The 20,275-nt window shown below is 42.4% G+C and overlaps 1 protein-coding gene and 1 long non-coding RNA gene across 2 annotated transcripts; both read left to right on the forward strand.

Annotated features, from left to right (window-relative positions):
* The first annotated feature begins 1,496 nt into the window (after nt 1–1,496).
* Nucleotides 1,497–5,267, forward strand: LOC125507590. The gene is made up of 6 exons (XR_007282925.1): nt 1,497–1,907; nt 2,000–2,066; nt 2,135–2,299; nt 2,372–2,432; nt 2,514–4,846; nt 4,933–5,267. It is a non-coding gene; the product is annotated as an uncharacterized LOC125507590 (long non-coding RNA).
* A 9,591-nt stretch (nt 5,268–14,858) lies between these two features.
* Nucleotides 14,859–18,803, forward strand: LOC125507589 (GTPase LSG1-1-like). Its single transcript, XM_048672129.1, has 7 exons — nt 14,859–15,296; nt 15,403–15,492; nt 15,593–15,679; nt 16,026–16,119; nt 16,634–16,690; nt 17,181–17,260; nt 17,348–18,803. Exons 1-7 carry the CDS (start codon nt 15,031–15,033, stop codon nt 18,483–18,485), a joined length of 1,812 nt encoding a protein of 603 aa, XP_048528086.1. The 5' UTR covers nt 14,859–15,030; the 3' UTR covers nt 18,486–18,803.
* The last annotated feature ends 1,472 nt before the right edge of the window (nt 18,804–20,275 follow it).

The raw sequence follows: 20,275 nt of genomic DNA on the forward strand, positions 1-20,275 counted from the left end.
AGGGCCAGGGAAGCCGCCCTTCTTTGCCCCCTTCACCGGCCGCGGCCAACGCGGTGCCGCGGCACCCGGCCTCGCCGTCCTCGTCCTCCAGCACCGTCGCGACCTAGTGACGCAGCCCAAGCATCGGCCTCGAGAATCAAGAACGCTCGACAACATAGAGGGAAGGAAAGGTCATATACATGTCATAAGAAAGGGAGTTTATTTACTGCTCCCTCGATGTATTGTTTCCTTTGTTTGGAGATTGATTACCATCCGTGAGTTAAGGTAAGGTTTACGTGATTGAGCGATTTTTTGAAAATCAATTATTTGTTTTCTAATTAATGTAATTGAGTGATTTAAGGTAAGGTTAATTAATTTAGATTCGATCTTTAGAGATTTTTCGTGATTGATTCTACATTACTAAATAACTTGCGCCAGTATAGAAAGTTCTGATCTGTTTAGATTTTTTTCGTTGTGTGAGAGGGTGACACGAAAATAAACCGATGAAGTGAGGGGAGGGGACAAAAAAAATCTATGAAAAAAATCAGCGAAGGTGGGAGGAGGTACCAAAAAAACCATGGAAGGTGTGAGGAGACTACCAACTGCTTCATTAGGAGTAGAAATTATTAGAGATTAGAGATTATTTGTTTCCTGAAAATCTATTATTTGTTTCCTAAAGCAAATTGCATTAATGAGAGAGATTTTGTAGATTTGGCTAAGGTAGGAAAGAATCTATTATTTGTTTGCTAAAGCAAATTGCATTAATGGGAGAGATCCGTTGATTTGGCTAAGGTAGGAAAGAATCTATTATTTGTTTGCTAAAGCAAATTGCATTAATAGAAGAGATCCGTTGATTTGGCTAAGGTAGGAAAGAATCTATTATTTGTTTTCTAAAAAAAATTGCATTAATGAGAGAGATTTGTTGATTTGGCTAAGGTAGGCGGTTTTTGCGGTTCGTGGCGGCTTAGTGTGAGGTGGGACGAGGTACCAAAAAAACCATGGGAGGTGGGACGAAAAAAAAACCTGGGAGGTGGGAGTTGTCCCTGGTTAACCTACGAAATTTCGTAGATTTTTTAGGACGAAAAAAACTGTGGGAGGTGGGACTAAAAAAAACCTGGAAGCGAGACTACCAACTGCTTCCTTAGGAGTAGAGACAAGATATGGATGCATTTATTTAGAAATATACGGATGCAAATCTTGCTAGTACATTTATTATTTGCCCACTAATAATTCACCATGTGATTTATTGTGATAGCTAAAAACCAAATATTGCACCACTACTCAGTACAACATATGGATGCAAATCTTTTTTTAGAAATATACAGATGGAAATATTGCTAGTACATTTATTACCTGTCAATAAATTCACCTGTGATTAATTGTGATAGATTAAAACTAAATATTGCACCATTTATTACTTGCAATATATATGGGGTTACAATATATGGATGCAAATCTTTTCTTAGAAATATATATACGCATGCAAATCTTCTAGTAGTACATTTATTACTTGCCTATTAGTAATTCACTGCGTGATTAATTGTGCTAGATAAAAGCCACCGCCTACCTACCAAATTTATTCAGATTTCCAGCCTTGCCTGCCCATTCAAATTTATTCAAAGCCACCGCGTCGCACCCATCTATACCCACGAGGCCGGCCAGGACCCCAAATCTCCAATTCCATTCGACGCGATCCCTTCCGTCCCGCTAGAATTCCATCTAGGCACGGCCTCCCTCCCGCTGGATCCCGAGTTGGCGTTGGCGAGCGCCTGGTGGCTGGGCTACACGCTTGGAACCCGGCGCCCGGCGCCGCGGCGGAGCATGGTGGCCGCCTGGCCGGGAGGCATCACAGGGTCGCCGGGTGCTTCTCCTCGGCCGCCGCCGCCGCCGTCAACACCTCCTCGTCCAGCCTTCTTCCTCATAGATCTGTAAGTATTCCACCTCATTTCTTCGCGTGCTGCACGAAGTAACTTTCGCGTGCTGCACTGAGTAACTTTGACCGATCGGATTGGTTGGACAGAGGGTAGACGGGGAGCAGAGGAGCAGCCAGCAGATCAGGAGGAGCAGCAGATCCGGGTTCAGCGGTGGTAATGGACCATTTAACTTTGATGTTCTTCTTCGCTTTGTGGATCGTGATGATTTCTGCTGTTGGCAGGCTGCAGCCATGGGACGCTAGGATGATCCAGGGGGGCCTTGATGCAAGCGGATGCCGAATCTCTCTGGTGCGGCGCGGTGGCCGTACGTCAGGGAGAGGCACCGGGCCGACGCCGCAGCAGCCCATACGTTACCTTGCTCGTCCAGCCGTCTTCCTCCGAGATCTGTAAGGGTTCAGTTCAACTTCTACCTCACTTCATCAGGTGCTCGTGCTGTATTGATGAACTTTGACCGATAGGATAGGTTGGACGCAGGGTAGAGGAGGAGCACGAGGAGGAGCAGATCCATGTTCTGCGATGGTGAGCTTCAGTTACCTTTGTTCGGATCTCTTTGTTATTCTTCTTCACTTTGTGGATCGTGATGACTTGTTTTGCTTGCAGCTGGCCGCAGCCATGCATGGGACGCTAGGTCGATCCAGGGGAGGCGACTGATGCCAGCGGATGCCATTCTTTTCAGGAGCCACATGAGGTTTGTCTTAAACTACTGTATGATTCTAGTCATCAGTATTCGCTACTGTTTGCTTCAGTTACCACATGAGGTTTGCCTTAAACTTTGATTCTAGTGCGCATTCTATGATCAGAGCTGCTGGTTTTTAGCGTGTGGGAACTGAAACTTGTAACCAAGTTTCCATGTCGCACGAAAACTTGCACCGCGGAGAACATTTCTCTTTGCTATCACGATAGGCGGAATGCTCAGTCTTACTTTGATGCTCGGTCACACAAGCTATCGTGGACTGAATATTGAAATAGTACCGTATTGTATTATACTAGTAAACTGGAAAGATTCTGCAATGACCACACATATCTTTGCCGTCTTGACTAGAGTATAGGTTACCGATAATATCGTTGCTTAAGAGTATCTCTAAAGCGGACCTTCAAAGTCCACGTATATATCCGGACCACAATGTTTGGATCAGCTTTTGTCATTCAATACGAACTCATATGTCCATGGACCAGTCCGCATGTTCGAAATCCCGATATCCTGGGAACAACCGTGAGGGGGATATGCGGGAGTTCGAACATCCTCTTGACCAACAAAAAGCTACCACGTGCCTACGCTACCACACATTCTGTTCTTCCCTCTCTCTCCTCCAAAAGGAAGAGGAGCAGCGATGCATACAGGGACCACGCACCCACTTGCCCTCTCCTTCTTTCTCCCACTGCAATTTCTCTCACGAAATTTGCAAATAGCTTTGGATGGTTTCCTTCCGCATCTCGTCCGGGTACCACGTCCGGACACGTTTGAGGAAATTTGTAGTGTCTGTTTTAGGGATTTGCACTAGAGGCGCCCTCAGGCTGCTTATTACCAAGTGGGAATTTGCGGGTTCGATTTTAATTACAGGGCATTTAAGTTTGATTGTTTTTCTCCATAGTTTTTTTTAAGAAACCAGGAGTTATTTTCTTCATTTCAGTTAAAAATTCGAAGTAATCATACTTGAAATAGTAAACACTACTTGTCTTCTTTCCTTATGTAGCTTGTTTACAATTTTTAGTCTAATACTTCATGAGGAAATTTGTGGCATTAGATCAACTCTAGCAGAGTTGTCATATCAAGCCAAACACATAATAACATGTATGGTAACTTTGACCCCAAAAAAGTCGTTCTAGCAGAGTCGCCATCCACCACTCCAATTGCCATATGTTTGGAGGGAACTCCGAATCAAGACCTGCCTCAATATTTGGAGGATGGGGAGAGGGACATTTAGAGCGCACTCCATCCCGAAAACTGCTACTTGGCATGAGCGACATTTCCCCTCTCTCCCCTCTTCCCGCCCGCGACGCCACCTGACATACCTCATCGTAGCACAACCTCCTTTTGACCACATGACATGTCGATGACACCATGAACTCCGACACGACCCCTACATCCCATTCCTCCGGTGTCCCACGAGATCATGCGCTTCCCGCTCATCCTACTCCTCCATACTATTTCGCGCAACCCCCCCCCCCTCAACATCATGTTGCCGAGGACACCACCTCGTTGGATCTTCCATCGACGATGCAACCGCACAGGCTATAGACCCTCTGCTGTCAGGCATCACCTCCATCCTCCGACCTCCCCCGCAGCCACCACACTGTGTTGGTCGCCCAACCGTAGCGAAGAACAATACAAAATGGAGGAAGAAACCGAATTTCAACTCCCCACTTTGTTCAAGCAGATGTCGACGCATTGGCGCCTTCGAACTTTGAAGCATTTGGTGACATGCAAAGTTGGTAAATAAACCTCCTTCCTTTGTCCTTTGATTTGTTTGCTTCAATGCAAGGTGTTAGTAGAACAATGGTGGCAATTGTGTAATATTTGTGTGTAGTGATGCTTTTACGTATTTCAGAGGATTGCTTGTTAATAATGAATCCTCCTTGAGGGGTATGATGCAAGATTCAGTTGAGACCAATGATTTAAATAGTAGAGACTTCTCTCTTCATTAAATGTTGTTGAGCACACTGAGTGGTCGGATGCTGTGAGCAAAGATGCGAAATTGGATCAATTCCATGCCTCCCAATCTTCTACGAAGAAAGCATCTCCGGTTTCAAACTATATCAATGAAGAAGCCTTCTGTGTTGCTGGCATGGCATTATACTACTCTGGATGCGGTCGCCAAGAATGGTCAAACTAGTGTAAAGTATTGGAAGCGACCAAAAGAGAGTTCCAACCGTCGAGGAAGGTTTTTGGAGCAAGTAAGGAACTCATCTCCTAGCAGTGTTACCATTAACAAGTATGTGAGCACTCTTGTCGTCATTTTAAATGCCATATTTGCATATAATATTGAGCATTAAATCATTGCTCATTTGTATGTTGTAGTATGGGATAGCCCAGGAAAGGTACAAACAAATGTCGAGGGTGAAGGGGAAAGCATTTGGCCTCTGCCCTCGTTGAAAAGAATTAGAGGGCAATGTGAAGAGGAAATAGAGGAATGAGGAGGCTCCAACGTTGAAACAAATGAGTCAATCCATTGACGCCATTTTGTTGGAAAGCCTTTCATTTGCGTATATTGTTGCAAGAATGGCCATTTAAATTTGTTGTAGGCCTTTCCAAAATCTACTTTGAAGATAGCTATGTCAAGTTTTGTCGACCGCAACGTATGGATCCTTTCATGTAATACAACAATCCCCTCCAGGATGTGTCACCCTGGCATGTACGTCGTCTGTGTCGTTCTATACACATTGTGAGCGATCACCGTCCGATTAGCTGTCGCTTTAGAAGAATGGAAATAATACAAAAAAATTGAAATTATACAAAGCCAAATCCCCATTGTATAATTCAACAAACATAGGCACAAAATCCTTTTTTATGACTCGCAAGAAGCACTGATAGAACTCCTCATCAAACCCATTTGGTCCCGACGCTTTATTCTGATCCATCTATGAGATAGCTTCACAAACTTCTTTGTAAGAAAATGGGGCTTGTAGGATGGCATTCTTCTCCGCCGATAGCTAAGGATCGTTACCTCTAACATCCTGATCAAGTAGGGGATAATCGGAGACAGGGGAACTAAAAAGCAATTTATAAAATTAGTAATGCGGATTTTAATTAAGTCGGTTCTCACCAACGATAGTGCCATCATCCGGTTCTAGCTGGATTTTTTACCACTAGCGATAATATGGAGTCATCAGAATTATGTAAAAAAGAAATATGTTGGTGCTTGATGTGGCATCTGGTGCATGTGTTTCTTCAAGTTCATCCAATGGTTTCTTGGAATACGACCATTTATATCGAGTTGTAGCTGGAATCTAGAATAGGACTAGCAAATATTGTTCTTGTTACTTAGCTATATTTTTTATACAAATATAATATTGTCTACTATACATGATTTGGAATTTCTAGACAATTCCTTAATATACAGCTTGAGCCAAACTGCACATGTACTTATGATAGTGAAAGATGGACTCCGGGATATCGAATAGTTACAGAAATTGAAGTAAAACATAATTTTATCTCAGTATTCCTTGCCTAAACATTTTTCGGTGTCAATACAAATCCCTGGAGCCAATGCTTTGTGTTCTTCTGCATTTACCTGAGCCACAACCCCATGTTCCTTGATATCCATCTCAAAACAGACAACAACATAGATGTGAGATAATCTTTCATAACTTGCCCTATCACTGTTGTAGAAATTATCATGATCCACCCTGAAAAAGAACAAATTATCATCATGATGACTTCTATAAGTAAAACATAAAGTTATTATAGTAAAATCATATTCTAGGGATTTCTCCAAATTTCTTTGACGTAGTGGTGCATGGATTTGGCTGAGTAAATTAGATACCTAGGTGTGCATGCAAGACAGTACCATAGATGATCAACCGTATATTATCTAAAATATGCTATTATGTCTTATAATCCATCTGCTACCATAATAACGTCACTGTAGACATTGAAGGTCTCCCATATACAAGCTTGACAACAAATTTTATAGTCAAATATTTTGTGAAATCTTACAAAATTTTATATGGAGAATGTTGTGTACATACACAAGTGGGTGTAGTGTGAACATATCAAATGAAGTGAAGGAATATGTGCTCCGGGTGCACCAAGGTACTTTGGACCATTGGATGTATATCTGACAGATGTAAGCTAGCTGGGAAATGGATTGTTGGCACATTAGCAACAAAACCCTCACGCATTATAAAAATCAACCCACACTCCACCATTTTCTCCTCTCATCATATTTGTAATTTCTTTCTTCAAACATATGAATGACCATATATGTTGAACCTTATATCCTAATTTAGATTTGGTTTGAGCATCATGTTTGTTTTTATGAGATGTTCAAAACAAGGCTAATGTTGGATATTATTATTATTATTTTGAGACTTGACCGCAACATTCATAAGTTCCAAGTGAAACAAAAAAATATTAATCAGTATTGGTCTTGTTTCAAACATAATGTCAAAACAAAGATTATAGCCAGAACGCATCCAAAATCAAACATTTTGTTAAAAAAATATAACCCTTTTTATGTCTAGAACAAAAAATTAAACAAATATATTTATGGATGTGAGAGTAAGATGTAGCGTGTGGATTGAATTCAAACAGAGGAGAAATTTTCAAATATGCCAACAATCCATCTTCCAGCGCGACCACATTCCTCAGATTTCCATCCAATGGCTCAAAATCACATGGTTAACTAGGTGCATAGATTTTCTCGTTTCACATGATATGTTCTCGACATCGAGTTCATTTTCTCATGTGGGTGAGCCTTTGACCGCGAGGGCCCACTTGGCAGAGGGCATGTGCATTGACGTAGGCCACTAGTCAGTCTCAAACACTTAAAATCATTTCCTGCACAAATTCTTGTTGTAAAATCGTAGAAATGAAATAAAGGGGACAATTATGAAAACCCTACCAGCGACGACATAACTTGAAAGCAATCTCGAAAAATGTGTGTTATCTATACAAATCAATATACATACAATACGGCAGCATCTCTAATATAAAAAATGGATCATAAGCAATAAATGCAACTTGAAGCTTTAGACAAATACATAGATACACTTGATACAAGGTGAAGAAAACACGCTAATGTTGTTAGGATACACGAGTAAGATTGCAAACATGAGTGAATGTTGAAAACCGTACCAATGAAGGCATAACATTAAAGCTATCTAGAAATGTAAGTACTTATAAAATATCATTGTCCATGATGTGCCGACCATCTATGATGTAGAAATATATAGATCTTGAGCGATAAGTTTAGGTTGTAGCTCAAGGATCTAGACCTAAATATTATAGATATAACATAAATGCGCCTTAAAAGAAAGGAATTCCTAGAGCCTTTTTCATACCCGTATTGCTATTTGTTTTTTGACCAAAGAACAGTAGGGTAAATCCCCTACTGTGAGTCATTTTCATTTATAAAGAGAGTATCCAAATTACATAATCAATTGGTTGTTTGGGGGGACAACCAAGAAGATACAATCTAGGGGGAGGAAAGTAAGGAAATTATTGAATAATTAAATATTGTCTATCCATGAAGACATGCCCTCTTTTAGAGTGGGTTTAGCCCTCAGCATGGTCATTTTGAAATATCTGACAAAGTCAATCTTGCAATCATTTATTGAGCAAGGTATCCCTTCAAAGATCATCCCATTCCTTTGGTTCCATATGCTCCAGCAACAAAGAATCATGATTTCCATGAAGTGGTCAATTTTATATCTGTGTTTAGCATCAATAATCATATTGTTGATCTCCATATCCGAATTCCATTCAAATCCAATGTTCCACTAGAAACCTTGACTAAATGGACAAGTGAATAGAAGATGAGTCATGTCTTCATTGTTGCATAGAACACATACAATGGAATCCAGGTGCATGCCTTTTCTGGTCAAAAGTTCACATGTATTTATTCTGTCATTTAGCATGAGCCAACAGAAAAATTTATGTCTTGGAAGACAACATGATCGATTTCCATATCCATTTAAATGTGTCAGCTGCATCTTCACCATTCATAAGGTATCCATAGATCTTCTTTGTAATGTTCTTATTGTTACCCCAGTTGAAGGTCCATGTGTCCTTATCATTTGAGTTTCTGATATTGTTTAGTTCTCCTGATAGTAAGTGGAATTGTTGATGGGCTTGAATGGAGAGTGGAAGTTGGAACAGACTGTAAAGGTTACCCAGTTTCTTGGCTTCTTTGATTGATATGCTTTCCTTTTGGGTAAAAGAGTGAAGCTCAGGGTATTTAGTTTTCCTAATATCACCATTCCATATGTCATCCCATAGCAGATTAGTGCAACTAGATTTTATGTCACAAGTAGTCATTTCCTTGAAAAAGTCATACATTTTCATGCAATCTTTCCACCAAAAGGATCCTTTGCTCCTGTTGTAATGAGGGACCTCATTGTTGTGGTAGTGAGCTTCCCAGATTAATTTTACCCATGGGACATCCACTTTGTTATAGAACTTGAACAAGTGCTTTATGAGAAGAGCTTTATTTTGTTCTCTAAGATTCAAAACCCCTAGTCCTCCTTGTTGTTTGGGTTTACATATCATCTCCCAGCTGGCCAGGCATTTACCACCTTTATTGTTTTCATTTCCATACCAGAGTAAATGTCTGCTTGATTTATCCATATGGTCCAGAATGGTGACATGGACTTTAAGAGAACACATGGCAAATATAGGCATTGAAGCAACAACAGAGTTGACATAAGTGAGTCTCCCAGAATGGTTCATGAACCTAGCAACCCCTGATAATCTCTTATCAATTCTAGATATAACTGGGATGAGGTCATGAACAGAGGGTTTGGTGGTGCCCATAGGTAGCCCAAGATAGGTGAATGGAAGGCTTTCAACTTTACAACCAAAAGAGTTTGCAAGATTGTTGATTGATTGTTGATCCATATTTATTGGAATCATGGATGATTTGCTGTAATTAACAAATAGCCCAGTGGACATACTGAATAGATTAAGCAGGTATTTGAGATGGCTGAGTTGCTCTTCATCAGCAGGCATGATCAATAAAGTATCATCGGCATATTGAATAATAGGGTAGTCAAGGCCATATGCCTGATTTGTGGGGAGAGTGATTTCACCATTTGCCCAAGCAGCATTAATAATAGACTGAAGAAGATCAGTAGCAATGATATATAGAAGTGGAGAGTGAGGATCTCCTTGTCTGACTCCTCTTTTACATATAATCTTTTCCCAGCAACACCATTTAACAGGACAGATGTTGATGCAGTATTGAGTATATTGGTTACCCAATTTATCCATCTTGGACCAAATCCCTTAGCTTTCAACATGGCAATAATTGCATTGTATTCAATCTTGTCAAAAGCTTTCTCAAAATCAAGTTTGAGTATGATGATAGGTTTTCTAGACTGATGGCATAGATGAATGTATTCAAATGCAAATCCCAAGCAGTCCTGGATATTTCTTCCTTTTATGAAACCATAATGATTCTGATGAATGACAGAGGTAATGATTTTCTGAGCTCTATTGGCCATAAGTTTTGTGATGATTTTGAGAGGAAGGCTGACCAAGGAAATGGGTCTGAAATCATTCATGTTAATAGGGTTTGTAATCTTTGGGATGAGAGTAATAAAAGCAGTATTAATGCTCTGAATATCAATGTTCCCTTCAAAAAAATCCCAGATCATAGTGTAAATATCTTGTTTGATGATATCCCAACATTTCTTCAGAAATAAGCCATTAAACCCATCAGGTCCTGGTGCTCTGTCAGAGTGGATGTCTTTAATAACTTGGTCAATTTCATCCATGGAAAAAGGGGCCTCAAGTTCAGATAGATCTTTAGGCTGAATAAGTTCCTCAAGGTTGAATAACATAGGGGGGTTGATAGCTTTTCCCAATCTATCTTTGTATGATTTCCAAATAATGGCAGCCTTGTGATCATGATTTTGAAAAGGAGTCCCATCTTCATCTTGTAGAGAAGTTATGAAATTCTTCCTGTAGCTTTGGGTAGCCATGGCATGAAAAAATTCAGTATTTTCATCATCAACCTGAATACTCCTCATCTTAAACCTGGATTTCCAATATAATCTTTTGACTTCCAATAACTTGGCTATGTGATTCTTGATAATAGTTCTGAAGTTTGCTTCAATAGTGCTCAGATTCCTTTGATCCTCAATGCCATCAATCATAGATAGAACATAGTTACAAGCAGAAATATTAGTGTTAAGTTCTGATAGATTTTTGCTCCATTTTTTAAACCCATTCTGAGACATTTGAACCTGGCATCAGTATCCTTGGCAGAGTTTGTCAGTTGTTAATTTCTGTTCCAACATTGAATAACAGTCTCATAGAACCCATCAAATTCAAGCCAATAATTTTCAAATCTGAATATAGAGGATTTTGGAATATCACTGCCTATCTGAATGTGAATAGGAATATGATCTGATGTGACTCTAGCAAGTGGGTGTGCTAAAGTATTTGGGAATGTCAGGGTCCAGTTGGCAGAAGTAAAAATCCAGTCAAGCTTTTCCAGTAGTGGAGAGTCCTGCATGTTAGACCATGTGAAATTCCTACCCTTGATAGGTATTTCCACAAGATCCTGTTGTTGGAGTAGGCTGTTAAATATAAGCATATTATTGGTGTCTCCTCCTGGTCTGTTTCTGTCAAGTGGGCTCCTTATTAGATTGAAATCACCCATTAAAATCCAATGATCCATCTAAGAGGCATCTATATTGCTCAGCCAATCAAAAAATTCAGTTCTGTCATCATTGTGGCAGGGTCCATAAATATTGCTGATGTAGAAAATGTTCCCAGATAGATTGCATGATAATCTCACGGTGATTTGGTACGTATTTTGGCTGACAACAAATCCTGTAAAGAGACTGCCATTCCATATAGTAATAATCCCTCCTGATAGGCCAACAGAGGCAGTATATGCAAATTGGTTGTATCTTCTAGGTGAAAATATGTATTGCTATTTGTAGTTTGCCTCATGTTTTATCTTTTTTTTGCATCGTTAAACACTGAGTTAAACTGTTTGATTTATTGTGCGGTTAAGCAATATTTTGTATGTTTTCACATGACGTCTTGGGGTATTTTTTGGGTAGTTATACACAGTAAGGTTTTTCATACTCATAGAAATATATTGTGACGGTTCCTGGCTCGGCCACCGAAAGCCAAGCAAATACAATGAGATATATAATAACACAACACTTGTACAATCAACTAAAATTTATTATTTTACAAAAAATGATGGTTCACATGTACAAGTGTTTCTATTAGGTGGGCTCTATCTTAAGACTTGGACATGGTCTTAGTGATTGCTATAGTTTCTAGGTTTTGTGTTGAAAGTAACATTTTGAGTGCTTTATTTCATACGAGGTGTGGCATGTTTTAAATTCCACTTTAAATTTAGGCATGGGAAGTGCCATAAAGGACCTACTATAAAATTATTTCTAAGGATTAAATTATACTAACATCTTAGGAAATTTCCACCATCCAAAAAAGTGCAAAGGTTTCTAACTTTGCATGCTAAACTTCCAATCAAATTCATGTAAAATTATTCCATTTAAAACTATCTCAAATTCAAAATTTGAGAATTTATGGAATACACTTTTGATAAGTTACCAATATAGTTTCTCCATCCAGCTTCCTTTGCCACAAAATATACCTAACATGCCAAATAATTCAATTATAAAAAATTCGAAAAATAAAGTACTATTATTGGCTTTTGTAATATACCCGACATTCTACAACTTATTGAAATTTCATAAAACCAAATATATAGATGAAAATCACTATAAATACAACACCACCGTCTCATCAAAATAAGAAACAATCATCACCTACCAGCCCCACAACACGGGGAGATCAGCCACAAAACACATAGAAATAACCCAGATCCACACAGTCATTCATTATCAAGCACAAGAAAGTCCATAACCAGGGTCTCATCAGTGGCACATGCATGTGTACCATTGTTTTGACCAACATCCTTTTAGGAACATGACGAGCTCGTCGTAGGGCTTGTCTTCGACGGTATGTTGCTCGAGGTTGTTCATGAAGTGCAATAGAGTGGAGAATGCAGTATCCTGAAGGTAAGCGATGCTACCATGGTGCTCGACAACCTTAGTCAAGTACCCTTCACCGTTCATGATGGTGATGATGCTAGTGAAGTCAGGTGGTTTAAGGTTCAGGATCCCGTCGTAGGGGTTTATCTCATTCCATGAGAAGTAGACACTAGTGCTTGTCTGCGTTTAAGATAACTGTAAAATCTTAAAGTATTAGCTCGGTGATACATAGATTCAAAATGTATTCTAATTGGTAAAGTAGGTTCCAATTTATTTTGTTGAGCTAGCTATTGTCAAATGCTTTTGAATGTAGTTGTTATTTCTTGTATGTAAACAAGGAGAATTTACCTGGCCACGACTGATGTCACAACCCTCAGAGGCTTGTGGTCCCTCGCCTGATCGCTATGCCACAAACCATGTGTATTATCAATAAAAATATTCAAGTGAACTAAGACCAAAAGGTTGCCACATATAACTAAAGCCCCTTTAAACAGTATAAAAAACCCATGCCTTATTAAACTAGAAAGATCTGTCGAATCCCTTCAACCAAACCGATGTTTAGTTCTCTATGAAACCCGCTATCAGTTTGGTTGAAGGGATTCGACAGATAATGAGTCCTAGATTTTTTTTTGTTATACTGGTTAAAGGGGTTTCAGTTATCTGTCGCAACCTTTTGGTCTTAGTTCACTTGAATATTTTTATTGATAATACACATGGTTTGTGGCATTGGGATCCAGGTGATGGACCACAAGCCTTTGAGGGTTGTGACATTAGTCGTGGCCAGGTAAATTCTCCTTGTTCACTTACAAGAAATAACAACTACATTCAAATGCATTTGACAATAGCTAGCTTAACAAAAAAATGAACCTACTTTACCATTTAGAATGCGTTTTGAATCTCTGTACCACCGAGCTTATACTTTAGGATTTTACGATTATCTTAAAGGCAGACAAGCACTAGTGTCTGCTTCTCGTGGAATGAGATAAACCCCTACCACGGGATCCTGAACCTTCAACCACCTAACTTCACTACCCTCCTGACAATCATGAATGATGAAGGGTACTTGACTGAGGTTGTGTGGCACCATAGAAGCATCACTCACCTCCAGGATACTGCATTCTACACTCTATTGCAGTTCATGAACAACCTCAAGCAACATATTGTCGAAGACGACTCCTACGACGAGCTCATCTTGTTGCTAAAAGGATGTTGCTCAGAAGAATGGTACACATGCATGTGTCACTGATGAGACTCTGGTTATGGACTTTGTTGTGCTTGATAATGGATGATTGTGTGGATCTGTTTATTTCTATGTTTATTATACAAAAACTATGAAATTATTCAGATATGTGGGTCTGTTTTGTTGCTAACCTCCTTGTGGTGTGTCACAGCTAGGTGATGATTGTTTCTTATTTTGATGAGACGAGTGTGTTATATTTGCAGTAAGTTTGCATTTATACATTTGGTTTTATGAAATTTCAATCAATCGCATAATCTCATGTATACTGCATTAGCCAATAATAGTACTTTGTTTTTGAATTTTTTTGTAGTTGAACCGATGGGGAGGGCTTTCGCGAGAGGTGTGCGGGCGAGGGCCATCACGGCCACGGTGGCGGCAGGCTCACGGAAATGGACGCCCGCAGTTGGCCACGTACAATGGGACGGGCCCTTGCTATGTCCCTCATGTCTGGGTAGTTCGTGGGGGCTTGCAGAACGGGCGTGATGGGTTGGAAGGGAGACAAAACCCGTTGTCTGGATTCAGATCGAGTGAGGATTGAAAAGAATAAAAAGAAAAATCAGAATCGAGAGGATTTGTTTTCTGGGATGATCGAGGGCATGCGCGATGCTTTTGTTAGATGTTTGGACTGCGAAGGAAGGAAATGACGTACGGTTTGCCATTTTAGTTAGAGATTTAGTCTTCAGAAATTGATTAAATATTGATCATGATTTATTCTTTTCCATATAAAAGTTATCAAATACTACAAAAAATTGATCTTATTGGCAGATAAAATCGGTTTAAATAGATCATGGATAAAATCCGGTTTAAATGTATTGGTGGGATAAAAATCAGTGAGGAAGGATTAACCGGAATGAGGCGAGACTATCAACTCAGACATTAGGAGTAGAGATTAGGGGCAGAGATTCTAGCTGGTGGGCTGCGTCAGCACATACGCCCTCTGTCAGGTGGGGCCCGGGCGTCAGAGGCTCACCCACAGGAGAAAACGAACTCCATGACTCCCATTTGCCAGACCTTTTCTCCTCTTCGTCGCATCGTCCTCTTCCTCCAGCACGCCTCCTCCTCCTCCCCCCTCCTCCTCGCTAAAACCCTAGCCCCGCCTATCGCTCCGCCTCCAAGCCTCTCGCCGCCGGTTTCTCCGACGGTTCCTGCTCAAGGGTCGGTGCCTTTGGTCTCCACGCGATGGCGGGCCGCGGGAAGAAGGGCGGGAAGGGGGCGGAGGACCTGGGCCGCGCGCTCATACGCCAGCAGAACAGGGCGGCGGCGGCCGCCAAGGAGCGGGGCGAGGCGCTCGCCTCCTCCTCCCGCCGCCGCGCGCCGCCCCTCGAGTCCGTCATCGACGTCAGCGAGATCGACGCCGTCCTCCAGCGCGCCGCCGAGGAGGACCGCCTCCATTCCGCCCTCGCCGCCGCCGCCTCCGCCTCCTCCTCCGACCTCATCATCGACTTGTGAGCCGCCTCCCCTCCCTCCAGTGAGACATGTTCGTTGGCTCCGGGCTGTATTGGTTGGAATGGCGTTTGGTCTGAAATGGTTGGATTGAGTGATTGGGCACAGGGATGCGACGGGAGAGACAGCCGAGGAGAGGCGAAGGCTTCGGAAGGAGCAAGAAGCGCTGCACGCCAACAGCCTGGGGGTTCCAAGGCGGTGAGTGCCCCTGATTGCTCTTGCTTTAGTTGTTCTGTTGTTTTGAGTTTATTAGGGGTTGTGGTTTTGATCTGACTGTGTGTGTGGCCCGTGATTGCAGTCCACCGTGGACTAACCGGATGACCGCGGAGGAGCTCGACACGAGCGAGAGGCAGGCGTTCCTTGAGTGGCGGAGGAATCTTGCGAGGTTGGTACCGAGTTGTGTTTTTACTCGGTTTATTTATGATTCGGAACTTTCTAGTTTGAAGAGAATTCGGCTGCAAAATGCATGTTATAGGACTGATAATCTCAGCTAAACTTATTAGCTGTACCATTGATTTTTGTATGGAACTGGTAATGGTATTTGGTAGATGGTAGTAGTACCATGTTTTGAGCATTTGTGTTATGGATTCTTCTCATGGATTACGTGCGCGAGCATCAGTGTACATCTACTACGTATGTTGTGACAGTAATTTTTCTTACAAATGTGGTGCTTGCTGTGTCTTATTGTGCCATTTGACATATTAAATGCTTTGATCAATTCTTGTACTTAGATTGGAAGAGAATGACAAGCTTGTCCTTACACCTTTCGAGAAGAACATTGACATCTGGAGACAGCTCTGGAGAGTAATTGAACGCAGTGATTTGGTGAGTAATGCTCCACTTTTGCTGCCATTGTCACCCATAAATCCTGTGATTCACTGCTTGCCTACTGGTCTTGTGATCCCAACTGTTAGGTGTTAGCACAATTTTTTTTGTTTGACCCCATCCGCTGTGTTATACTCCCTCCGTTCTGAATTACTTGTCGCAAGTATGGATGTATCTAGATGTATTTTAGTTCTAGATACATCCATTTCTGCGACGAGTAATTTGGAACGGAGGGAGTATTCTCTAAGAAATGAGTGGCAGATGCATTTGTAAGGTCACACATGCTCTTTCTGTGCTGCGTATTGACGCTGAATTAATATAACTTGTACTCTTACTACTGTATATCCTATCCTGTAAATATGCTACTCTGTTGTGCTCTATTTACTGTATATCCTGTCCTTAAATATGCTACTCTGTTATGCTCAATCCATTTACTGTACCTTGATTGAAGATAAGCAACTCACAATGAATATCATGCAGAAGTACTGACTACTGTTTTCTTTCTTCCATGAAGCTGGTCATGGTAGTTGATGCTCGAGATCCCTTATTCTACCGGTGTCCTGATCTTGAGGTACTTCTTATCATGTTCCTGTCAGTGTCCAGTTTTGTGCATGAAAGCCAATAGTAGTAAAATTGGTCCAGAGAGCTGTTCATGAATTCTCATTCGGAGACTACATGCTTCTGATGCAAGTATTGCAAGTTGGAAGCTTGCAACAGCTATATTATTAGAATGTGCTTGTTTCCTGTATTTGTGGCTGAAGCAAATTCAGGTTTTCTGTCTATCATGAGCAAACATACATAATTCAACCTTCTCATAGATCTTATCTGTTAAAATTATCTTGCTAGCATGATCTGTGATCCGAGTCTTGTTTTTCTTTTCTCCATATTAAGATGAACTTTCCATGTTCTCTGCTACAAAAGTAAAATATGCTAATCTGAATCTACTGTTGTGCATTCATGATAGGTTTATGTGTTGACACCAAAACCAGTTGTTGTACCTAATGTGTTCTATTGCGGATTCTGCAGTGTTTTCTTGATCTGATGAGTCTTATTTGTACTAGGTATATGCAAAGGAACTTGATGAACACAAGAGAACAATGCTCCTTGTCAACAAGGCTGATCTACTACCTTTAAATATCAGGTCTGCACCTTGTCCATTGTGATTAATTTGTTGCACTATATAGCATGACTATGAAATGACGTCCTTGTACATTTGGCCTAAATACAGAAAAATATGGGCAGATTATTTCAAGGAGCACGATATTCTTCATGTTTTCTGGTCTGCTAAAGCTGCTACTGCCACATTAGAAGGAAAAATGTCGAGTGGTGAACAAGATTCTGCTTCACCTGATATGGATACCAAGATATCTGGCAGGGAAGAACTTTTGATGAGGTTGCAAGCTGAAGCGAAATCTATCGCAGCACAAAGAAGGACGTCAGCTAGTAAAGGGGAACAAGAAGCAAGTTCTACTGATTCCGTTTCATCAGTGGCTAAACATGTAGTTGCTGGATTTGTTGGTTATCCAAATGTTGGGAAGAGTTCCACCATAAATGCTTTGGTTGGTGAGAAGAAGACCGGTGTTACTCACACACCTGGTAAGACAAAACATTTCCAGACATTGATAATCTCTGAAGAGCTCATGCTGTGTGATTGTCCTGGTCTGGTCTTCCCTTCATTCTCAAGCTCAAGGCATGAGATGGTGTCATGCGGTGTCTTGCCGATTGATAGGATGACAAAGCACCGGGAAGCTATCCAGGTGGTGGCAGATCGTGTCCCAAGAGACGTCCTGGAGCAGATTTACAAGATCACCTTGCCAAAGCCAAAGCCATACGAACCACAATCTCGGCCACCGACTGCAGCTGAGCTGTTGCGGGCATACTGCGCGTCTCGGGGCCATGTCAGCCATGGCGGGCTGCCTGACGAGACAAGGGCTGCTAGGCAGATACTCAAGGACTACATCGACGGCAAAATCCCACACTACGAACTCCCTCCTGGTGTTGTCACAGACGATGAAGTAGAAACAAGAGAATCTACTGTTGCAGCAGCAGAAGGTCCGACTGCTTCAGCAGTTGACGAATCTGGCAGTGACGACTCCGATGAACAGGATGATATGACAGGAGGTCCAGACATGAGGCAGCTCTTGAGTGACCTCGAGTCTTTCGACTTGGCCGCCAGCGAAGGGTCCAATGCCACTGGAAAGAAGAAGCAGCACCAGGCATCACAGAAGCAGCACAGGAAACCCCAGCGGAAGAAGGACCGGTCCTGGAGGGCTAGCAACGATGGCAGCGATGGGACGGCGGTGGTAAGGGACTTCCAGAAGCCCACCGTCAGTCATCCCACGGTCAGCGTGAATGGAAATGTCTAGTGCCAGTGTCCCAAGCTTCCTAAACAACCACATATCACAGTTGCTGCTTCCGGGAAGATGTCTGTCGAATGCAAAAAGGCCAAGAAATACATGTACACATAATATAGCTGTGCTTGCTCTGGCTGTGTGCCGATTGCTGAATCTGCTCTGGTAGATGGACGGGAGACTGACGTGAAGATTGTTTCCTGATAATGTGTCCGAACATGCAGAGATTGCCGTTGTAAATATAACGTGGGTTGTGACTTGTGATACGCGTGGTGTTCTGTAATTTTTCAACAATCAACGTAACTATGCATATGCGAAGATCATCTTGAAGTACTTTTTTCAGGCTGCTAACCATTATTCGAGCACTAACTATATTTTATTTTACATATACGGAGTGGAATTGCATTGTGCGCATGGATTTTCACATTTTCTGCCAACTGCAGTATTTTTTGGAGCCAGAAGACAACCTGCCCCCGTTCCATTCATTGAACGATTCCTGCAAACTTTGGAGTACGTACCTCTTGCCTCTTGCAAATTGGTTTGTGTAGATTCAGCATTTCAAGTTTCATTTTGAAGATAAAAGTTACTCCAAGAGAGGGAAAAAAAACCTTGAAAATGCATTCTCTCATTCAAATTTTATTTTGTCATTCAAGTTTCATCTCAGGCACCTCTCCTAATACTTTTTCTCATTCAAATGCATTTAATCAGTCATTTTAACGAGGCGGCACCGCCCATTGTTGTCATTTCCAAGAGAGCTGCTCCAATGGTGGCCATGCACTCCCGCCCCATTGAATTTGAACCCCAACAGGCCAACGGCCACCCTTCGGTTCTCGCGCCCCCAATCGCCAACGCATGCGCCCCGTCGCAATGCCGCCGCTCTGCCTTCACATTCCACACTCAAACCCCTACTTAACCAACCTTCGTCTACCCACGCTCAGAATTCCTACCCACAGCAGCCAGAAACCTCTCATCCATCCAGCCATGGCGGACTGGTCCTCGCTCCCGCCCGAGCTCGTCCGGCGCATCGCCGACCGCCTCCTGGACACCAACGACCTCGACCTCTACATGGGCCTCCGCGCCGTCTGCCCGAGCTGACGCTCCGCCACCGACGACCCCAAGGACTCCTCCGAGCCCCGCTTCCGGCCGTGCCGGTGGATCGTCGTCGACGAGCACTTCCACTTGGGTAGCGACTCACGCCTCCTGGTGAACACCGTCAGCGGCCGTGTCGTCCGCCTGGACCTGCCTCTGCTCCGCCGGTACTGCCTCGTCGCCACCACCCACGGCGGCTTCTTCATCCTCGCCGACAAGAAGCCCCCTCACCGTGCGGTCGTCCTCAACCCCTTCACCGGCCACATGATCCGCTTCAAGGCGCCCGTGCCCTCCCGCAGGGATCCTGCTGCCGCTGCTCTCACCGGCATTTTCGGGCCGTCGCTCTCTTCTGCGGACCTCGGTTCTCCACCCACCCTCATCTTGGTCTGTGATGGTGGTACTTGCGAACGATACATGGCTGTTCCTGACAGCGACGATTTCAGCCCAGATTTGGATGAAGAAGTTGCGAGCTCATGCCAGATTGTGATGCCGCTGGCCATCGCCGGCGGTATCTATGCCGCAGACGGTTGGCATAGAAGGGCGGCACCGCTTCCGGTTGCTTTGGCTGATAAGATGTTCCGTTTGATGAAGCTGTTCGACGTTGATACTTACAAGATGTACGAAGAAAAACCTTCGATGGGTATGGGGTTTGCCGATCTTTCCTGGACAAGTAATGCCAACCGCATTTTCCTGGTCGAATCTGCCGGAGAGATTCT

Source organism: Triticum urartu, chromosome 5 (genome assembly GCF_003073215.2).
Source record: "Triticum urartu cultivar G1812 chromosome 5, Tu2.1, whole genome shotgun sequence".
NCBI lineage: Eukaryota > Viridiplantae > Streptophyta > Magnoliopsida > Poales > Poaceae > Triticum > Triticum urartu.

Bases quoted from the DNA above. Each gene is read 5' to 3' on its own strand.
- LOC125507589 (XM_048672129.1), top strand. From the start codon at position 15,031: ATGGCGGGCCGCGGGAAGAAGGGCGGGAAGGGGGCGGAGGACCTGGGC. The intron at 16,120-16,633 runs GTGAGTAATGCT...TCTTCCATGAAG, and splicing joins TAATTGAACGCAGTGATTTG to CTGGTCATGGTAGTTGATGC. The intron at 17,261-17,347 runs GTCTGCACCTTG...GCCTAAATACAG, and splicing joins CTACTACCTTTAAATATCAG to AAAAATATGGGCAGATTATT.